The sequence below is a fragment of the Ambystoma mexicanum genome, chromosome 5p (genome assembly GCF_040938575.1).
Source record: "Ambystoma mexicanum isolate Mex_15411 chromosome 5p, UKY_AmexF1_1, whole genome shotgun sequence".
NCBI lineage: Eukaryota > Metazoa > Chordata > Amphibia > Caudata > Ambystomatidae > Ambystoma > Ambystoma mexicanum.
In genome coordinates, this window is record NC_090930.1 from 658,760,778 (window position 1) to 658,780,466 (window position 19,689).

General features: G+C 46.8%; 1 protein-coding gene across 4 annotated transcripts in view; it reads left to right on the forward strand.

The window, feature by feature from the left end:
• The window catches only part of DRP2 (dystrophin related protein 2), a 1,496,582-nt gene that overhangs the window by 876,318 nt on the left and 600,575 nt on the right, over window positions 1-19,689 (forward strand). For all 4 annotated transcript variants that reach the window (XM_069613022.1, XM_069613021.1, XM_069613023.1 and 1 more), the window contains one exon: window positions 18,783-18,939. In XM_069613022.1, coding sequence (XP_069469123.1) covers window positions 18,783-18,939 — 157 coding nt within the window. The remainder of the gene's footprint in view (window positions 1-18,782; window positions 18,940-19,689) is intronic.

The window sequence follows — 19,689 nt, forward strand, 5'->3', positions numbered from 1 at the left end:
TGTGTGTTTGTGTATTTCATGTGTAATTTGATAGAGGGCACTGGCTTGTTGTATCCATAAGGGGAAGGTCCAGTGTCTGGATTATTGGTTGTATTTGGGTGTTTGTTATGTTGGTGCGTACTTCAAGTTTAGTTTGGCTGGTAGTTATGGCTGTTTGCACTGGCTTGTTGTATCTGTAGGGGTAAGGTCCAGTGCCTGGGATTGTTTGTTGTATGCAAATGTTGGTCATGTTGGTGTGTGTTTGTGTGTAGTTTGGCTAGCCCATAGTGCGTTGAAAGGGAGCAGTTTGGTTAGTATATTGGCTACTCTCAAAGTTCTTTCAAGTGTGTTCGCAGAGCTCATCTCGCTGCAACTCATTGGTACCCTCCGATTTTCAAGTGCAATGCACTGCCCGCCCCAACCACCCCTGCGAGCTTAACACACTAGCTACTCTCACAAATTCCTCTAAATGTAAAAACATTGGGTAATCCCACTAGGCCCTCTCTGCGCAGCAAGAAGTACCAGACACAAAGTGTGCTTCTGGGTGCAGCAAGATTAAACGGCTAAAGTGATGCATGGCTAATCTTCACAAATCCATCTGAATGTGAGGCAAGGCTAATCCTCACAATTCTGTCTGAATGAGACGCATGGCTTATCTTCACAAATCTATTTAAATGTGACGTATTGGCTAATCTTCACAAATCTATCCAAATATGCAAACCAATGCTTCAAGTTTCTTTCTTTTCTGCTACCCATTCATTTGGTATTCCTTCAGCTTTAGTTCATCAATGCACATTATTGTCCATAATTCAGATCTCGCTCCCCCAACCTTACTGAGCATTCCTACTCGGGGTGAGTCATGGGTCCCTGGTATTGGACTGTGGGGAGCACCAGTATTTTGTTCATTGCACCTGTCAAGGCTGGAATCTGAAAACAGCGAGTGCACCTCTTTACAGACCTTTCCGCACCTGCCGTGTCAGGCTATGCAAGGGGCTGATTGCCATGGTAATTTCCTTTGAAAAGAGGCTTCTGCTCGATCGTTTGCCCGCCACGGCAAGGAGGGGTTATCACCCCTTTGCCGCCCCCATCATAGGTCTGCCAATTTCATTCGCTGTTGCCGGAACCACTGCATCTCTGATTTGTGGATTTTTCAGCTTCCTCTCCTCGGTTTGACATTGGCTCTTACTGCTGTCTTGGTTACATACGAATGACCGATTGATTACCCATGCCACCTTCTTGACCTGCGCCGTGGCGTCTGTCTGTCAGGGAGGGAATTCAGAATCTATTCGTTGCCCCCATGATATCTCTGGCCTCCCTCTTGTAGCTGTCTGACCTCCATGGTCCGATCCCCTGTATCCCCTGCACTCTTTCCCCTGCCCCGGCAGCTGTTGTAGCCCAATCGTAACCAAGTGAGTTCCATAATTAGCTGTCTTTTTACAGCTTAACCAAAACAATTTTCATGACCACACAGAAATGAAATACTGTCAATGTCAAACCATTCTGGTGAGCCAAGAGATTTCTGGGCCCACTCGGCCAGTAACTCAGAAAACGATTTACTAGACACACGTGAGACAGCGTCCTTCATCAGCGATGCACTGCAAGAGCACCCATTGCCCTCTTCCCTCTTGATCTGTTTTCGACCTTATGACCATTACCTTCACATCTCGCAAACCTAGTACCGTAGCTGTCCACAACAGCCCCCCCTCCTGCCATCAGCATTCTTGCTGGCCGTGACCAGTTCACTCACTCTGAAAGTACCAAAGAAAGCAAGCGAGAAAGCTGCCTTGAAAAGCCATCCTTTATATTGCTCTGTGCAAACCCCTGGTAACTCTCCCATCATCTCCACCAATTCAGAAAACATAATTGGCTGCCTGTGGTCTGACTGTCCTCCTATCATGGCTGCTTTTACTGCATTACCTTTGGTGGGAGCCCTACCCTCACTCACTTTGATGAAGCATGCTACCGCTGCTAAGCACAATGCTGCCCAGGCCTTTGATTTGTTGGCCATGTAGGCCCTCTGAATACACCTCTTGAAATCATTCTCCCCTATGTTGCCTGCCGAACTGGACCAAGCTACGAAATTGTCGTATTGTGCCCTGTAACGTCTTAACGTACCTGGTGCCAGAGAGTTCTTCAGGGGAGGTTGGTACTGAAATCCAGCATGAAAAATCATGGTATAAGTTGTTGGCGAGGCCAAAGGAGAAGAAGCCAGAGTTGGGCATGTTTCAAAGCGTTACAAGACACAGTGTTCTGGTGAACGGCTAATGTGAGGGGTACCTCGGGAGCGGTTGAACCCAGGCAGCAATATGTAACCCACTGAAGAGACAAGTGTTGGGTATGCCAACAGTTTGGGCTTCACTGTAGTCATGGGAAAGGCACTTGCAAGACAGCTATAGTGGTATTAACAATCCATTGATGGTAGCAGGTGTAAAAGGGCGCGAGTACCTGGACATCTAATAGCAGTGCCTGGCAAATGCCTAATACCCATACACAAGCCAAAGACTAAAACAAATGTGTGTGTGTGGTGGGGGTAGGGAGGTTTCATCTTTCAATCTTTCAGACCGGTCTCCGAGATACATGTAACATAAAATCAGCAATTTTCACGACTGAACAAGCATAAATAAAGGCAGTTTTTAAAGTCTGAATGTTCCGATAAGTATAAACTGTTTAGCTGAAAATATTTTAGGTCATAGTGCAAAATTTGATTTTTTAAACATATTTAATACAGTTTTGAGGCATCCTAGAGCTGAGACATGACTCATATTGTTGTCCAATTGAAGAAGGAAATCCCTGGAAAAGCATGTATTTGATACAGTACCCAATGTCTCTTCCCAACATTGTCTACAACAGTCACCAAAGTAACACTTTCCTTATGATCATGGACATGATTGCTAAAGAAGTGGGCTAGTGCGGTCAGCTGCATTCTGGGTAAACAGTCCGTATTTTGTCCCGCAGCTGACCGTGACCGAATAGACCCAAACTGGAGCCTTTAAGGTGATGCTAGGCACCTGAGTGATCTAATCAACAGGCGTTGAAAGGAAAGCGAGGACGCATGGTCCCAGGAAGCAGGGCTCAGATACAAAAAGGAGAGTCTAGTTCAAGAACATTCCTAGCCCCCAAGCTCTACGTCTGGCGGGATAATTCAAATAGCTAAAACTGCAATACAAACATACTTTTACTAAGAAGACTGAAATACACTTTTCCTAAAATGTTTTTTAATGTAGTACCAGTCGAACTGTGTATATGTTCTCTGGATCCACACGTGAATTGAACAAAAGGGTCTGTGAAGATCACAATGGCTCAGTAAGTATCACAGCGAGAGCTCATTAAGGTTACCCTGAAGGACGTTTGAATAACCAGAACATATTGCACAGAAACATGTTGAGTTAAGGCAGTGTTACCCCAAATATAGAAACTTAAAAATGTTTAAGTGGTCTATCACAGAGCGTGCGCAAGTTCAGGCTACTTGTTGGCACTTTTGTATTAAGTGGGGCACGTGGCGGTAAAATGACACTGGGACTCATTACGACTGTGCCGGTCTGGAAACACCAGTGTCGGTAAGCCTACCGGCACTTGTGTCTCCGGACTGGCACAGTACAACTCTGTAGGCGGGTGCCGTTCTGCCCACCAGGACTGACCCTGGCAGGGGGAATGACACCCACCTGCAGAGTTTCACGGATGCAGCGGCACTGTTATTAACGGTGCCGTTGCTTCCGTGGTCCCCATTTCCATGGAGTCCTATCAGACTCCATGGGAATGGGGACTTAAAAAATGACTGGTGCTTGATTTCCCCGGCCGCCGGGGTCGGAATACCCCAGTGTTACTGGGAAGTCAGGCGCCAGTAATTCATTACGGGTCCGGAGGCAACCTGCCGGTTTTACCAGTAGGGTTACCGCCAGACCCGTAATGAAGCCCACTGTAACACACTGCAACCACACATCGTCATTTAGTGACAACATGGGTGAATAGCATTTGCTGACTGAGTTTTGAGAAATATCATTGATGATGATAATTGATTTGTTTTTAACAATGTTTTTACAATTGTAATCTATGTTAGTTGTATTATTTGTTAATTATAATGTATGCATTCAGTCTATCACTTGTATTGATCAAGACAAAAACATTTCAACAACATGAAACAATATAAAACACTATGAATATAATGCTAATATGATCGTTGTCATGGTTTAATTGCATTGTGGTGACACTTGCCGAAAAAGGTGAAATTAATGTTCTAGTGAATTTCAAGTACCCCCTGTTTGAGGGGGTTAGAATTGGGTACTTATCCTGATCAAATGATTATAGGGTTGGATTTGGCCATGCTTTTGGACGACTGAAAAGATAATTTTAATAGAGAAAGCAGTTTTAACAAAGGAAGATGGGCAGTCCTACAAAGGTTAAACAGGTCCTGAGCTTCTTACACATTTTAGTGGGATGGAGGATTCTAAATGGATAATGAAATGGACATTAAACAACACATATCTCTCCCATCAGGGATTAATACATTTAGTGGCCAGGCAAATAAAAAGAAATGTTAGCAAAAACATTGACACAGGTAGGCTATGTTTAGATGAGAAGCTTACAAGTCAAATATTGGAGTTACTTTTTGACATATTGGATGGGCATGAGGTGGGAACAGAGACAGAAGATAATGTTGTCATTAAACAACATTTCTATAGTAGATAGTAGTTAGATATAAGTATGTAAGGAAATGTAAAAGAATGAAGGAAGAACTCTGATAACTTTACATAGACGAAGCGTTGATGAATTGTAAGACCATTTTGCAAAAAACATGTGAACAAAAATAATAACATGGAGAAAAACTACAGGTATTTCTGCCAAAGAGAAAGGTCCACATGAAAAGTCCAAAAGCCTTTTCGATGAAGGTATAGATGTATGCATAATTAATTATTTTATAATGCGCGTAATACCGAAGAGGTTTCTAAGCGTGGATCGGGATTCCAGCCTGTGTTGCTCTGCATTGTCTTGCTTCCAAGACGAGCGCGTTTCCACTGAGCTATACTACCCTAGATGCGTTAGTGTCGGATGAAGAGGGAGTTAGAAATATATTTGCTCTCTAGGGAAGAAATCCTCGATGGCAAGAAAAATGGAACAGAAGAAAGAAGAGTTAATACACCTCACTTCACAGGGGGCACTTAATAATGCTCGTCACAGCTGACAGTCTCAACAGGTAACTCAAAGACTCTGTATTAAAGAAACAGAAATTATTCGGGATTACGTTTACCTGGGAACACACAGTGGGAAATCAAGTAAAATAAACGAAGCTCGTTTTCTCCAGAGGACTGTAGTCCCCTGTCTTTCCCTCCCTCGCTTTAACTCAGCCACCTGGCGGGTCAAAGGTCACTCTCAGGATTTTAGGGTTTAAGTGCCCCAGCACTTCTTTATTGGTGCTTGAAATTGAATGCGTGTCTTTCATAGAGGTTTTCAGGATGTCAATCTTCTCATAAAGTATAACTAGCAGCATCACCCCTGGTGTCCTGGTTCATCTGAATGTGAGCCGGGCATCGAACTCTTTTCAATCTCAGCAAAGGTTGCATAGGGCCTGAACCAAGGTGGCACGTTATCAGGCGTAACCCCCTATGTGCTGGTCACAGACCCTGCCATAAACTCTCCAGGCACATGGGCTCCAACCACTTCTCTAGATGACCACTCTATGGGCCTGATTATTCTCCAATGTTTTCTTTATTAAGGATTTTGGTACAAAACAATAAACAACATTGTGAGACATATAGTCACTCATCATTGACAAAACAAAAGCAATAACATTTGCATTTCCCATATCCCCCTCACAAAACAACATAGTATAATTCCCTCCCCATCCTCTCCGCTCTTCCTCCCCTCCCTCTCTGGTACTGTTTGCCCCTTCTCTAACCTCCTCTTTGAACCGTCGGCTTCCAATGACTTATGAAAAACAAACCATTGGTGCCACCTCTCTCGCGCCCTCTTTTATCTGCTTCATTAACAATTCTGGCCCCACTCGTGCGTACTTCTGCAGTGGACTCAAAAGCTCCCCCTTTTTTTACTCTATCCTGTCATCCTCTACACACTGTGCCTTCGTACTCAGGATTTATCAGTCAATCCTCCCCACTCTGCTTCCAGAAGACTTGCCTGCCCATGCAGTCCTGCTGTTATTCGCTCCCTCACATATAGATTAATTGCAACATTAACCCATTCCTTTTTATCTTGAGTGTCGACACATTTCCGGTTTGTGGCCAAGCAGGCTCTTGCTTATAGTAGTAGGCCAGAGGACATCTTAGGCAGTCTGACATGGTCTCCCTCTTGTCCCTCGAGGCCAAATAGAACTGTCAGGGGGGGATTTGACTCAGTGAATCCCATCCACCTCAAGACTTAATCCCAGACAAACTGCACTTTTGGGCACCCCCACCACATATGCCAATATTCGTCCCTTATTCCACATTCCTGCCAACAAAATGGGCCGACATTCTGATACATTTTGAAGAGTCTGGCCGTGTCATATTGTCACCTGTGTAGAAGCTTGATGGCATGCAGTTTATATTGACTTGAGATTGATGTCTGTGTGGCACCCCTACAGTGTTTCCCCCATAAGGCGGGATCTATTCCCTCTTCAAAGTCTCGTTCCCACTGCCCTTTCAATTTTCTATGCACCCACTCCCACTTTCCACGAGTGCCCCGTACATCGCTCAAATAAGGCCCTTCATTTTCGTCCTGGTGTCCAGTAGTTTTTCGAAGTGAGTGAGGTCTCGCTCTATCTGTTCATTCCAACCTCTATTGGTCTGTGCCCCCTTGAATTGTAGGTAAATGAAGACTAAAAGTTTACCTATGCCTAGCACCTCTTCCAGTTTATCTCCCCTCCACAGCTGACCAATCCTCTCCAACCCTGCTTCAAACAATTTCTGGAATCTTTCCGGGTTCTGGACTGCGGCCCTGACTCCTGAAACCCAAAGATATACCAGTGAAGATGGCCATGTCGTAACTCCCATCATTTCTGCTCTTTTTCTCCAAATATCCCAAATGCTCCCCACTAGAGGGTGTACCCGAATTCTACAGGGGAGCCTCTCTCTTGGTACCCATAGTCATTCCCCAAAAGTGGCTGGATGCAGGTGTAGGTTTTCTAGTGCAATCCATTGAAGATCCCCCTGGGCGTTGAGTTGGGTGGCCTTATAATGGCGTTTCACAACTGGCCGGCATACCCCTACTTTTTCCTTGGGAAATACCAAGACATCCAATGCTATATTGTCCTTCTTTCCCTGCCAAAGAAATCTCAATAGGGAGCTGTTCGTCTCCTGAAAGAATTAATCTGGAATATGAATGGGGAGCATCTGAAACAGGAGTCTTGGGAGGATGACCATTTTTAGGGCATTAAGTTGCCCCAACCAGTATAATGTTAATTTACCCCAATTCTCCAGGTCCACTTTGAGCCTGGACATCAGAGGGGGGAATTAGCCAAGAAGAGTTTCCCCATTCCCTAGTTGATACCCAGGTATCTTAACTTTCCCAAGCTGATCTGCATACCCAGAGGTGCGAACCTACCTGTTTCTCTGTCTCTTTCTTTGTTCAGAGGGAAAAGGACTAATTTAGATGTATTGATATTAAAGCAGGACAGGGAGCCATATTGCTCAATCAGCTGGACCACCACTGGTATGGATGTCAAGGGGTTCACTATGTGCAGTAACATATTGTCTGCATATAGTGCAACTTTATATTCCACCCTTCCTGCACAGAATCCCTCTACTTCAGTCTCCTCTATAATCTTCTGAGCGAGGGGCTCTAATGAGAGCGCAAACAACATGGGGGAAAGAGGGCAACCCTGTCTGGTTCCTCTACCCGACCCAAACCAATAGGAGTGTCCCTCATTCACTGCTACACACGCCCTGGGGGATGTGTACACAACCATGATCCTGTGAAGAAAAACTTCCCATATACCGTATTTGACGAGCACTGCTTTGAGAAACTCACACTCCACTCTATCAAAAGCCTTTTCGCCATCTACCAAGAGAAGGGAGGGATCCCCATTTACCCCCCAGGCTTCATGCATCAGGTGTGGTGTTTTTCTCATTGTGTCCGCACCCTGTCGACCCCTGATGAAACCCAATTGGTCCGGATGGATTAAACGTGGCATGTGTTCCTCCAACCTAGCCGCCAGTACCCGGGTGTATATATTGGCACCTATGTTTAGAAGGGAGATACAGCGGTATGCTCTGTATTTCTTGGGGTCCCTCCCCTCCTTGATGATTATCACTGTGATGAGAGGCCTTGAGAAAGACTCTGGGGCTTTACCCGTTTTCATTACATCGTTGAACTATTCCATCATTAATGGCAACAATACATTGAGGGAGGATTTGTAAAAGCTCACAGTGAACCTGTCCTCCCCGGTGCTCTCCCCAGCTGCAGTCTACCCGCTGCCTTCCTAATTTCTTCTGCTGTTATGGGGTCTTCCAGTATAGTGGACTCTTCATCACCGGGCTCTTCTTTCTTGCATTCTCCAAAATCGTGTGCTTGTCTGGGTAGTTATGGAATCATGCTAGGTCAAACCTAGGACCCCTGCTGAGCCACCAGCTCTGTGAATCCTCTCTATTTTGGTTTCATCAATGGTGTGATCCTCAAAAATGAGTTTCGTACTTCATAGAGGGTTCTCCTAAGATCCGACTCTGTCTCCCCCTCCTTATCAGGGATCCCAAAAAGTCTTTTTGCCTTTCTCGATTCTTAATGTCATCCATTTTCAATGTGATCTCACCCTCTCTCCTTTCCATTTCTGACATTCTGACATCCATTTGGATCTCAAGGGCATCCCGGGAGGATTCCAGTCTGTCTTCCATTTTATCAATCCTCTGAGTGATTTTGTCGACACTTCACCCAATGTCAGCTCTCATATTTCTGATCTCCTCCATTAGTGCTGCAACATCTCTTTTCATCGCCATGGACTCATCCCCTCTAGCAGACATGGTGGCCCAGCGTCCGGTCTCTTCCAAGCTCTCCCTCAAGGTGCACTCGAAGCTAGCTAGCTTGGATCTCATGTCTATGTGGCTCCAATCAATAACACGCATGCTGAACCGTATTATGGGGTGCTTCTGCCATGGACTGGCCTACTTTCCACTGTGATTCATGTAAGGCCTCTTGTGCCCATACCATTTGGCCCCTGGCCCCTCGTGCACACCAAGGGGCTGACACCCAGCCGGCGGAAGTGTTCAGGTTGAATGGCTATTAGTGGGGGCAGAGAACTCCTCAATTCCAGGTCGCTATGCTCCTATCCGCATCAGTTGCCCCCAAACTCTCTTCACTGTGGGCACTCAGCCCCAAGTCCTCCAAGAAACCTTGGCGGGTGTGACTCTCCATTCCTCGCAGGGATACAAGCACCTGTGTGTTAGATGAATGGTGTACAGTGGCAGTGGCAGGGAGGCGGGCACACACCACTAGGCAGGGAGCCCACACCTCCCACACACACCCACCTTCTGGGCATCCCCTCTGCCCCTCCAGGGGGCCCCCAATCGCCACAGTGTTCCATGTGGGTCCTCTCCCTTCGGGCGTCCACTCAGCCCTCCTCTACATTTCCGATGTGGCCCTTGGCTGACACCTCACCCCAGCGGTGCTATCGTTCTGGGGCATCTGTCCGCGGAGGCACCTTCTGGCCCCACTGCCTTTCAGCCCTCCACTTAGGCCTCCAGTCTGGCTGTGTTACTATGGCCCCTTGAGTCCCAGCTAGTCCCTGTGATCCGGACTCAGCACACCGCAATTCCTCAGGCACACAACTCCTCAGGGGATCCTGGGCTCCAAACAGGACCGGGGGGCCCCCATGTGTTGGGTCGGGTCCCCTCCCATGCTGCTGCTCTCCCCCAAAGCCTCCACCATGTCCGCCATGCAGGGCGGGCACACAGCCCTAGCGGATGCCAAGGGGCCACAAACCCCAGTTATGGGCCTACGTCCATGGCCTCTGCACTCATGCAGCCTCTGGGGACGTGTTCTATGCCTTGTTTCCAGGAGGGGCTATGGCGCCGCTCCCCGTTGTCCAATGTACCAGTTTCCACTCACCCACTCTCGCAGGATGCTCGTTCCTAGCACTTCTCTCTGTGTCCGTTAGCTCTCGGAGGAGGGGGGAGAGAAACCGGGGAGGGGGGGGGGGCTGTCCAACAGGGACCCTCACGCCACCACAGGACTCCCTCAGCGCGCACTCCACCTGTCCCGGGGGGCCTCCGCTGTTCCACCCTCAGCAGCCCTCTGTCATGGGAGGGACGGCATTGGAGCAGGGGCACCGTGTCCTGGGAGGCCATTGAAAAGATTTTTGTAAATCAGGCCCACTGTCTTAGACATCTCTTCCTCCTTATCTCTTTTTTCCTCTCCTGTTTGAGGAGAAAGTAGCATATGGAAATGCCCTTTTCACAGAGAGGGTTTTAGAATGTATGGAATCTTCTTCCAGTGGGAGCTACTGCAGACTGCTGGTGCAAAAAGGATATAAAATGGAAGGAATCAGACACAAGGGAGTAATCAAAGAAGTTCAAAAACCAAGAGAGAGATGGAGCATAACAAGATACTACAATGTTAAACAGGCAAAGAAATAGAAATGGTCTCGGGAGGATAGCTCAGGGGCAACGTGCTCGCCTTAGAAGCAAGAAGGAGCAACACAGGTTCGATCCCCGGGTCCACGCTTAGAAAGCTCTGGGTATTTTGGGCATTATAAGTAACCTATCATAGACAGATTACATTGATAAGTGGGTTGGGTACTGGATGACTGATGCAGGCAATGCATTTGGCTTGACAATTGCCATGTATAACGCAAAAAATAGATGTAAAACAGTATTGGTTGAATTAGCCTTCGTTTTGAGATGGGTTGGGAGTGGGACTCAAGTGCAAAACTCCTACAGGTGGGTGGATCTCTTTGTTCTTTGGCTTCTTGGCTTTCTTTTCCTGTACGAATTGGCTCGAATAAGAAGAGCTTCAGTTGCGGAGACGAGGTGGCGGCCGAGGCCAGAGCGCTGATGTTGACAGATCAGGGCAGTACTCAATACTCATCTACAAGGACTGCTGCCTAAGCCTGTGATTTGGGACCTTTGCAATTTCCTCAAGTGGTATTAAATGCCAGCACTTGCAATTAGCATCTCCATCACTCTTAATATCGCGCTCCCCGCCCCCCCCCTCCTTATTCACAGACGCAGAAGAGATCTCACTCACGGCCGCACGTGTTCTTTTCGACTAGACGGGAATTAATTAGCGATGGGTGTGGGATTGCACCGATTGCTCTGAAGAATATTGATTAAGAATGATTACGGCTGTCTAAGTCTGCCAGGTGGTCATTTTGTACTGAGGGGTACGCTTCATTAAGCAGGTGGGAGCCGTTTCAGGAACACCGACACTTTAATTGGCAATTACTTTATAATGTCTCCAGCGGCTTCACAAGCAGCGTGCATAGTAAGGGCGTGGCGTGCGGCTGCGCAAGGGATACCTATCGCGGTGCAGCGTGCCACCTTAATAACTTTAATCGCCTGATTTAAATCGGAGGCGATTAAAGGAGAGGAGACGGAAGGGGGTTACATGAGCGTGTGCCGCACTGTTTCAGAATCTGATATGGTAACTCATAACGATTCCCATCTCCAGCCGTCCGTCTGGGACCGTGCACTCTGATCCTCGGGTCTACCCAAGCTGGGCCCTACTGCGCACGACCGCTTTGTGTCTGCCACGTCTGGGTCTGACACCTGGGCTAATTAACGGCACGCGCTACGGCTGTGTGCTTTCTAGCTCCTCAGCTCCACGTAGCCTGTTCTTGGGCTCGTTCACATCCAGCGCTGCCCTTCCATCTTGGCCCTACTTGGCGCTCTCCTCTGGGGCATCAGAATACACTAATGGGAGTACGGAAAGAGCTGCTGCTGTCATGCTTTTAGTGGACCACAGTCCAAATAGCAACTAAACCAGTGGCTGATTTAAGGCAAATGGCCCGTGGGTAAAAACGACAGAGGGCCCCAAGTGGGTGGGTCATGGAGGCGGAGTATAGAGTGGGCGGAGTTGCACAAAGATGAACTTTAGGGATACATGATTCATTTTTTTAAGTTGTGTTTTTTTACAGTTTTTTTTAGCAGGGACACCCCCCCCCCCAGTCTCCCTCTGACGGTGGTTTCAACCTTGTCAGCAGGCGTGGCTATCAAACGCGTGGACCCGTTTGTCTTACATTGCACTCATTATGCAGAATGAAGTGAAATTCACTTTCACGATTAACCTCCCTGTTTTTTTTTCTAGCATTCATGTAAAATGCTTTTGAAATCTCTCCATTCAAAGTTTGCAAAGGCTAACTTTTAGCGCAAACACATCACAATTCTAAGCACACTGCCTGCTGCTCTTTACCATTTCACTTCAAAATGTACTTCACGTCTTTGTGCGGCGCCAAGGGGAGGTCTGGCATGTAGGAAACCTCAAATTTATTGGTGCCTCGTGAAAAATAAGTTTGTATTTTACGGCTCAAATGCATTTATCAGGGAAAAACACTGAGACAAATCCGAATAGGTGTGACTTTACATGGCCAGAGTATTGCTATGCACGGTAAAAAGCAAACGTACTAATTATTTCCATCAAACTTCCAGTTTTGGATTGAAGTACATCTACTGAATGTGGTGTCTGCGACGTGTGTCAGTCAGAGAGAGACTGGGAAGGGAAGGGGTGGCTCAGGGCACAGGGGCCTGCTCACCATTTGTCTGCCTGGTGACTGTTAAATCTGCCTCTGAACTACTGAATTAAACATGAGCCATTCAGGTGCATGCAGAAAACTAGGCACTTTACTATGCAGATCAACCTCTACCATTTGATTCTGTTCGGTCTTCGGTCGCCCAGATGCTTAGGTACTATGTGTTCTTTCTAAATCCTCAAAATAGCAACGGGCACCAGGGACCTCTTTGCAGAATCATTGTAGTGGTGCATGGGTAATTGTGTATGATGTGAGTGCTAGGGCTAAAATTTCCCAATTGCACAATGCATATTCTGTAAATGCATGTTTGCACCAGGGCAACAATATTAACACTAGGGCGAACTTTGCCCCAGAGATAAATTGCATGGAAAGAATATGCTTTTTGCAATAGGGCAATTTTTGATCTAGTGGGAATTCTGTGCAAAATCGGACTTGTACCTCTGCACAATTTCTGTAATATGGATTATGTTTCACAGGTAAAGTGACTGCTTGTCCCAGAGCACTTTATGGACAACACCAAATATCTTGTAGTCAAACTTGACTTTTCCTGGCAGTCAGTGTAGGAAAACTAGACAGGGACACCATTTCAACAAAATGCCAGGGGTAGCAGAAGTAACATTACATGACCCTTGACCTGCGACATCACAGGAAGTGATGTAATTTGACCCCACCCCAAAGTGACTTCACGGGTAGCGATCGACCACAACCTTTCACCCCTTGACAAAACAGGAAATGTCATCACAGCATTGTTTCTAAGTACACTACAAAAAATATGGTTCCGATATCACTGAATGGATCACTGTATGTATCATTAATATCAGTGTGTATAGGTCCATATTATCAAAATACTGTGAATGTAAGCAGACGTCCAAGGCCAAACGATAATGTGTTATTATGTAGCACCTACTCTTAAACCCTTTATATGGAACAAATATACATACAATATCACCCAACCTGTGTTGGTACTCATTTATCAACCTTAGCGGGATGAAAGGTTGAGTTGACCTTGCCGGGAGTCAAACCTCCAACCTGCAGGTCACACACACATTGCAGCAGCGAGCAGTCATCCCACTGAGCTTTCTTACCAGCTATAGCTATCAGAAAACCAGCCACTCCAGAAACAAAGAGCCACATGATGCTAAACCACAGCCCAGGAGCCACAATTAAAAAAGAAAACCAGTGGTAGCAAGGGAGACCTTAGTGGTCGCAGTTGCGACCCCTGGTGTCCCCTAAACGACATCCCTGAAACTAGAGCTGGGCTGTCGAGGTCTTATAAGGGGCCTTGCAGTGACATCAATTGTTTTATTTCTTTCATCGGAAACACAAAATATTGAGAGTTGTGATTATTATTAACACATATCACTGAAACAACATATATCACTAAAACATGTGCATCTCCGGATGAATTGCTACCTCTTCTGTCCTGGCAGATCCAAGAACAGACCTCTGCTGCTTGGGCTAGTAGACCCGCCCCCTGCCCTCTGTATGGCCACCGGAACTGGGTCATCTTTCTGAGCCTAAACCCCAGATCCACAACCTGGGAGTCATCTTCGGCACTGACCTCTCCTCGTATCAAAGGTGAATGCAGCCTTCTTCCATCTTTAGCTTCTTCAAGGTATCCTGCCCCTTCCACAGCCTCCACACAAAATTCCCAGCGTAAGTCATCCACGTGATGTGTCGCGTTCACCCCTTCCCACCTGCTACATCTTTGGGCTGAAGCCTTCTGATCCTAAAAATTCCCCAGGACTGAAATCCTTCCATTGCTGACTTCAAGACGCTGGCCCTCATTGCGAGTTTGGCAGTAATTCCGCAGGCGGATGTAGCACTGGTGGAATTACCACTGGTTCCTTGGTGGTAATAATTAGCGCCAGTGGAATTTGTGCTGTTTCTTTGTTCTTGGAATTGGGCAGTGCAGTAATGGAATTTCTGCCACTTTTTTGCCACACCACCAACCTTGTAATGAGGCCCCTATGCCTGGTCACAGAGCTAGACATTGGCAATCCCCGAGTGCTGAAAGGGAGAGTCAAGCCAGAGCAGGGCCAGGGATGTGTCTTAGTTTTGCCAGGCAAAGCGCAAGCCTAATCATCAAGTTTAACTGGTCACAGAGCTAGACATTGGCAATCCCGAGTGCTGAAAGGGAGAGCCAAGCCAGAGCAGGGCCAGGGATGTGTCTTAGTTTTGCCAGGCAAAGCGCAAGCCTAATCATCAAGTTTAACGCCATGTAAATTACGCAGCATCATTTTTTGTAAATCTCAGACAGGCCATAATATAAGAAGTTGAAAGGAGAAGTTATGTAGCAGTTCTGTCTTGATGGCTCCCAGTAGTGGCAGGACCAATACTGATTAGTGTATAGCTGGTCTCCTTCTGTATAGGTGCAGATGGGCAAAAAACGTATGGTATCGCAGGTACCCAGAGCAATGCCAGTGGTCCCGATTAATTTTGAGTTTTCCTTTCATCACTTTTTTGTGTTTATTGTGAGTCTCCTCAAGTGAATGGGGGATATGCCCTGGCATGGGTACCTTGCATGCTATATTTGTTTTGTCTTAAGGAGGTGATGTGGCCAAGCAGGCCGGGCTCGTCTGCTCCCACTGCAAATTGAGGGCAGGAAAAAAACTGATGTGTATGTGGCTGGTCTATTCTTGCCATGCCACAGGCAGAACATGATGAAATGGAAGCTGCCCATAGCAATGCAAGTGGTTGTGATTAATCCGGAGCTTTCCAGTCCGCACTTTTGGTGTCGATCCCCACAATAAGACAGGTGGGGGGCCCTGCTGTGAGACGCTTGCCTTTCTAGCATTGCTTCTTGCACACAGAGAATTGGGGGAACCTGCGTGCGGGCACTAGTGGTCACAGGATGTGACAGTCACTTTGCTTGCAGCCTCCTTATTCAAGCAGTAATCATGAACCATGGCAATAGAAACGCCAGCTCATCGTCTTTAGAACACTGTTCTACCTGTGTATGCTCTTAGCACGTTACATGCAATGTGCAGGCACGTTTACAAATGTGAAATTGATGCACCCGGGCATGAGGGCCAGGTGCTAATTGCAACAGCCCCTCTTAAATCGTTCTGTGGTCTGTTGCCAGTATCTAGATCACCCAGGCATATATGCCGAGTTTATTGTGAGTGAGGCTTATACATTTCTGAGGCTTCTCATCAGCCTGTCACAGTCTTTCTCAAATGGTTTCTAGAGCCTTACAATCACACACTTATCATTCGAGGTAACCTTTCAGCCTATCTCCATGGCGAATCTACAGGTTGCTATTTCAAGGACCACCATTCGCTTCATGAATCTCACCAACTAAGAACCGGTGAAGTGACTTATTTTATTAAGACCATTCTCCCTGACCACTCTCCCTGACCACTCTCCCTGACCATATTGTTTCGGAAGGTGAATCATGCAGTCACAGGGACCACTGCAAAGAGCTGTAGGTCATTAACAGGCACCTACCTCTGTATGCCTCCTCTGGTGAAATGCCCCAGCCTGAAAGACCAATACCTTGCTGTCCGCAGCTAATCAAACATTATCGGGCTCAGTTCCTGGTACCGCAGGACAGTAGCGTTGTGGCCGTGGCCCTGAATATGCAAAAAAGCCTTTGATACGGTCTCCTGGCCGTTCCTGTTTTAGGTCCTAGGTAATTATGGGTTTGTCCTAAACTTCAACTCATGGGTGAGGCTGTTATATACGCAAGCGTTCACGCAGGTAAACACCAATGGCATGCTATCACCCATCCTGCAGCTGGGGCGGGGGTGGAGGGGTACCAGGCAAGAGTGCCCCTTATCGGCCCTATCGTTTGCTTTAATAAATGAGCTGCTGGCTTATTCCATCCGTAACAGATTCAAGAAGGCTGGGATTTATTTAGGAGGGAAACCCGAGATAATATCCTTATATGCTGATGACATTTTATTGTACATACGAGACCCAGAGGCACACCCGTGTCGAGTTTTGGAGGCAGTGGTGGACTTCGATAAGAACTCTGGTTTTCCGCTCAATGGTAGAAAGTCTGAAATAATCCCCTTAACAGAGGCCACACAGACACTCCCGGACACATTGGGGTTGCAGTGGACTGCAGACGACTTTAAGTACCAGGGGATAAGAGTTGTGCTGTCACGGACCCTGACATTCAAGCTGAACTACACAGTGTACATGGTAAAGCTGAGAGCTAAACTGAACAGATGGGGTGGGGCTCTGGTGTCGCTTGCAGGTCGCCTGGCATGAATAAAAATGAAGATTATGCCCAAGCTACTTTACTTCTTCCATAATATTCCACTCTGGCCGAGAAAGGGGTTTTTTTCTGAGTTGCCAAAGCTTTGCTCTTCATTTCTTTGGAACGGGCAGGTCAGGATGAAATGGCAGCACCTGGCCTGTCATGTCTAGAGGGGTAGACTGGCGGCTCCCAAACTCTATTATTTAGCTGCTCAAATATACTATGCCTCTTTTTGGCTGTCAGAGCCCCCCTAATACACCTCATGCATGCCTGGAAAAATTGCAAGGAGGGTCCAACTCCATGATATTGCTGTTGGCGGGCAACGGGTACCGTCGGTCACACTGCCCAGTTCCGGTCGGAGCAACACATGATGCGTGGGGCAAATCGAATAAGCGTGCGCACAAAGTTGCACCGTACTATAAGAATTTACCACTGTGGGAGATGGCGGTGGTGAAACCCTCCATGGACAGGGCAGTAGTGAATGATTGGGCAGGGTTGGCATCCGGAGGATGGGTGACATGTACGCGGCCGGCAAGTTCATTGCTTGGGAGGCGCTGAAGCTGCAGGTTGCGGATACTGTGCTGCATCTGTTTTACTACCATCGTCTTAACGTAGCTATCGCAGCAAGATGACCAACATTGCCCTCAGAAGCAACTGCACATCATTGCTTGACATACTTAATGTCCCAGACAGTGGGGAAGAAGTCAATATTCTTTCTGTATAGAGGGGCGCAAACACTAGGCACCACGCTAGGGCAAAGTGAGAGAGCGTTCTGGAAGTGGAGTTTACAGACGTACAGTGGGTGAATGTATGTAGGCTAACCAAGAGCATTTTGATTAATTAAAGATATCATCTGATACAATTTAAAGTGCTTAATAGGCTGTACTACACACCAGCGGGACTCACGAAGTTCCAACTGAGTGAAGTGCGGAAATGTCCCAGGTGTGTAGAGGCAGAAGCTCATTTGTTACACATGCTGTACTGGGCGGCTATTGGGAGAAGGTACGCCAGTCGTTAGATGATATATTGGGGAGGCAGTTGGGTCTGGCAGTGGTCGATTGCATGCTAGGATATACTGGTAAGATGGGCGCAGCAAAGCGCAAATTCTTGAACTTGGGACTGCTAATGGCTAAAAGAGCCATTTTGATGCGCTGGATCTGGAGAAAAAAACTACATTGTCAGACTGGCTACCATTGTCAGACTGGCTACATGATATGGTGTGGCTCAATAACAGGTGTATGTGCAAAATATCGGCACCAATGTATCAACCCATGGATGTATGGCAGAGGTACCAAACTCTTTGATGTAATTGGTCTAGATGTGATTGTAAAGTGTTGGATCTGCAAGAATATACTAAATGTCGATGTAGCCTGCTCATCAAGTGTCATTAAATAAAACTGTTAAATAAATATATAAATAATAATTTTTAAAAAACACAAAAATGTTATTCTGGTAGAGGGACTTCTTCATGAGCCAGGATAATGTCTCCCTTTTCTTGGTTTGGTCTCTGTTTGCCATATTGAGTAATGGCTAAGTCTCTTGTCTGTTTCAATGAGGTGATCTTCATGCCTCCTCTGCTTCTGCTCGTCCCTGTACTGTCTATTGTCGCAAATGGAATCAGGGTGTTGTGGCACAGAATGTACGTCCCTATCCACAAGCGGTGGAGTTCTCCCCTGAAAGGTCCTCCCACGTTTTACCACCCATAGGGGGAATACTGGTTAGCGGCCGAACCACCCTAGCCGTACAGGAAAGGGGTGCTCCTGAGGAGAAGTGACGCCATTCGAAGAATCGTTACACAGTCCTACCTTAAACTGTTTTTTATACCCTTACACTGGTATAAGCTGTATTTCTGCATGTGATTTAGTTTTTGATCAATAAATATATTTGTCCTATTTCCCTTTTTAACACTGCCATCCTGTCCACCTTCAGGGCACGTCTAGAGGCCTTTTCAGACCACAGTGCAAAACTCCAGGCTCCGCTTCAAGAAATCATTGATTGGCTCGGCCAGAAGGATGAAGAAATTTCGGCGCAGTTACCACTTCGTGGGGATGTGGGCCTGGTGCAGCAAGGGAAGGAGAAACATACGGTAAGGTTACAACAGCCCCTAAGCCCTCCTGGACTCTGCAATGATGCGTGTTTTACTGCTGCATTGATAATTAGGGATACAATATATCAACCCCTGATCAGACGTCCTCGTAATAGGGATCATTGCTGCCCTCAGTACAGTCCCTTGTACAATAGATTGCTGCTATTGCTGCCACACTCGCCTCATTCACCACGTTGACATGATGGCATATTTGGTTAGATCAGAAGCTTCATAGTCAGTATTAAATATTAAATACACCCTACGGGCAGATGGGAAACTAAACTCTGTGTAGCTTTGAATGCTGCTAAATAGGTCTCAAAACCCATCTTCTGATTATACGAATTATCTCTGTAGGCGACCTGTAGTTGTATAATGTCTGCTTCATGGTCAATCAAGTCTACACACTATTCTTTGGGGATGAGGACCAGGCACACATTACATGCCACAGAATTACTTTCTCCAGTAAGGCCAGCAATGTATTTATCGGGCCCTGCTAGCAAATTCGTGAGATACTTGCTGATCCGGGACTTGAGGGAGCAGTGTTGAAAGCCTGAAAACTTTGTTTCCAAACATAAATGAAGTGTAGCCAACTGTTAATCGTTTGATCAGCGGTTATCAATATCGGATCAGTTCTGTAATCAGGGTGGACACTTGCTTTATTTGCCTCCTTGCACTTAGCCAGAGCCGCGCTGCCCTGGAAGCACTTACTCAGAGCATTGCTACCCTGAGCGCACTTCACGTTCCTCCCCT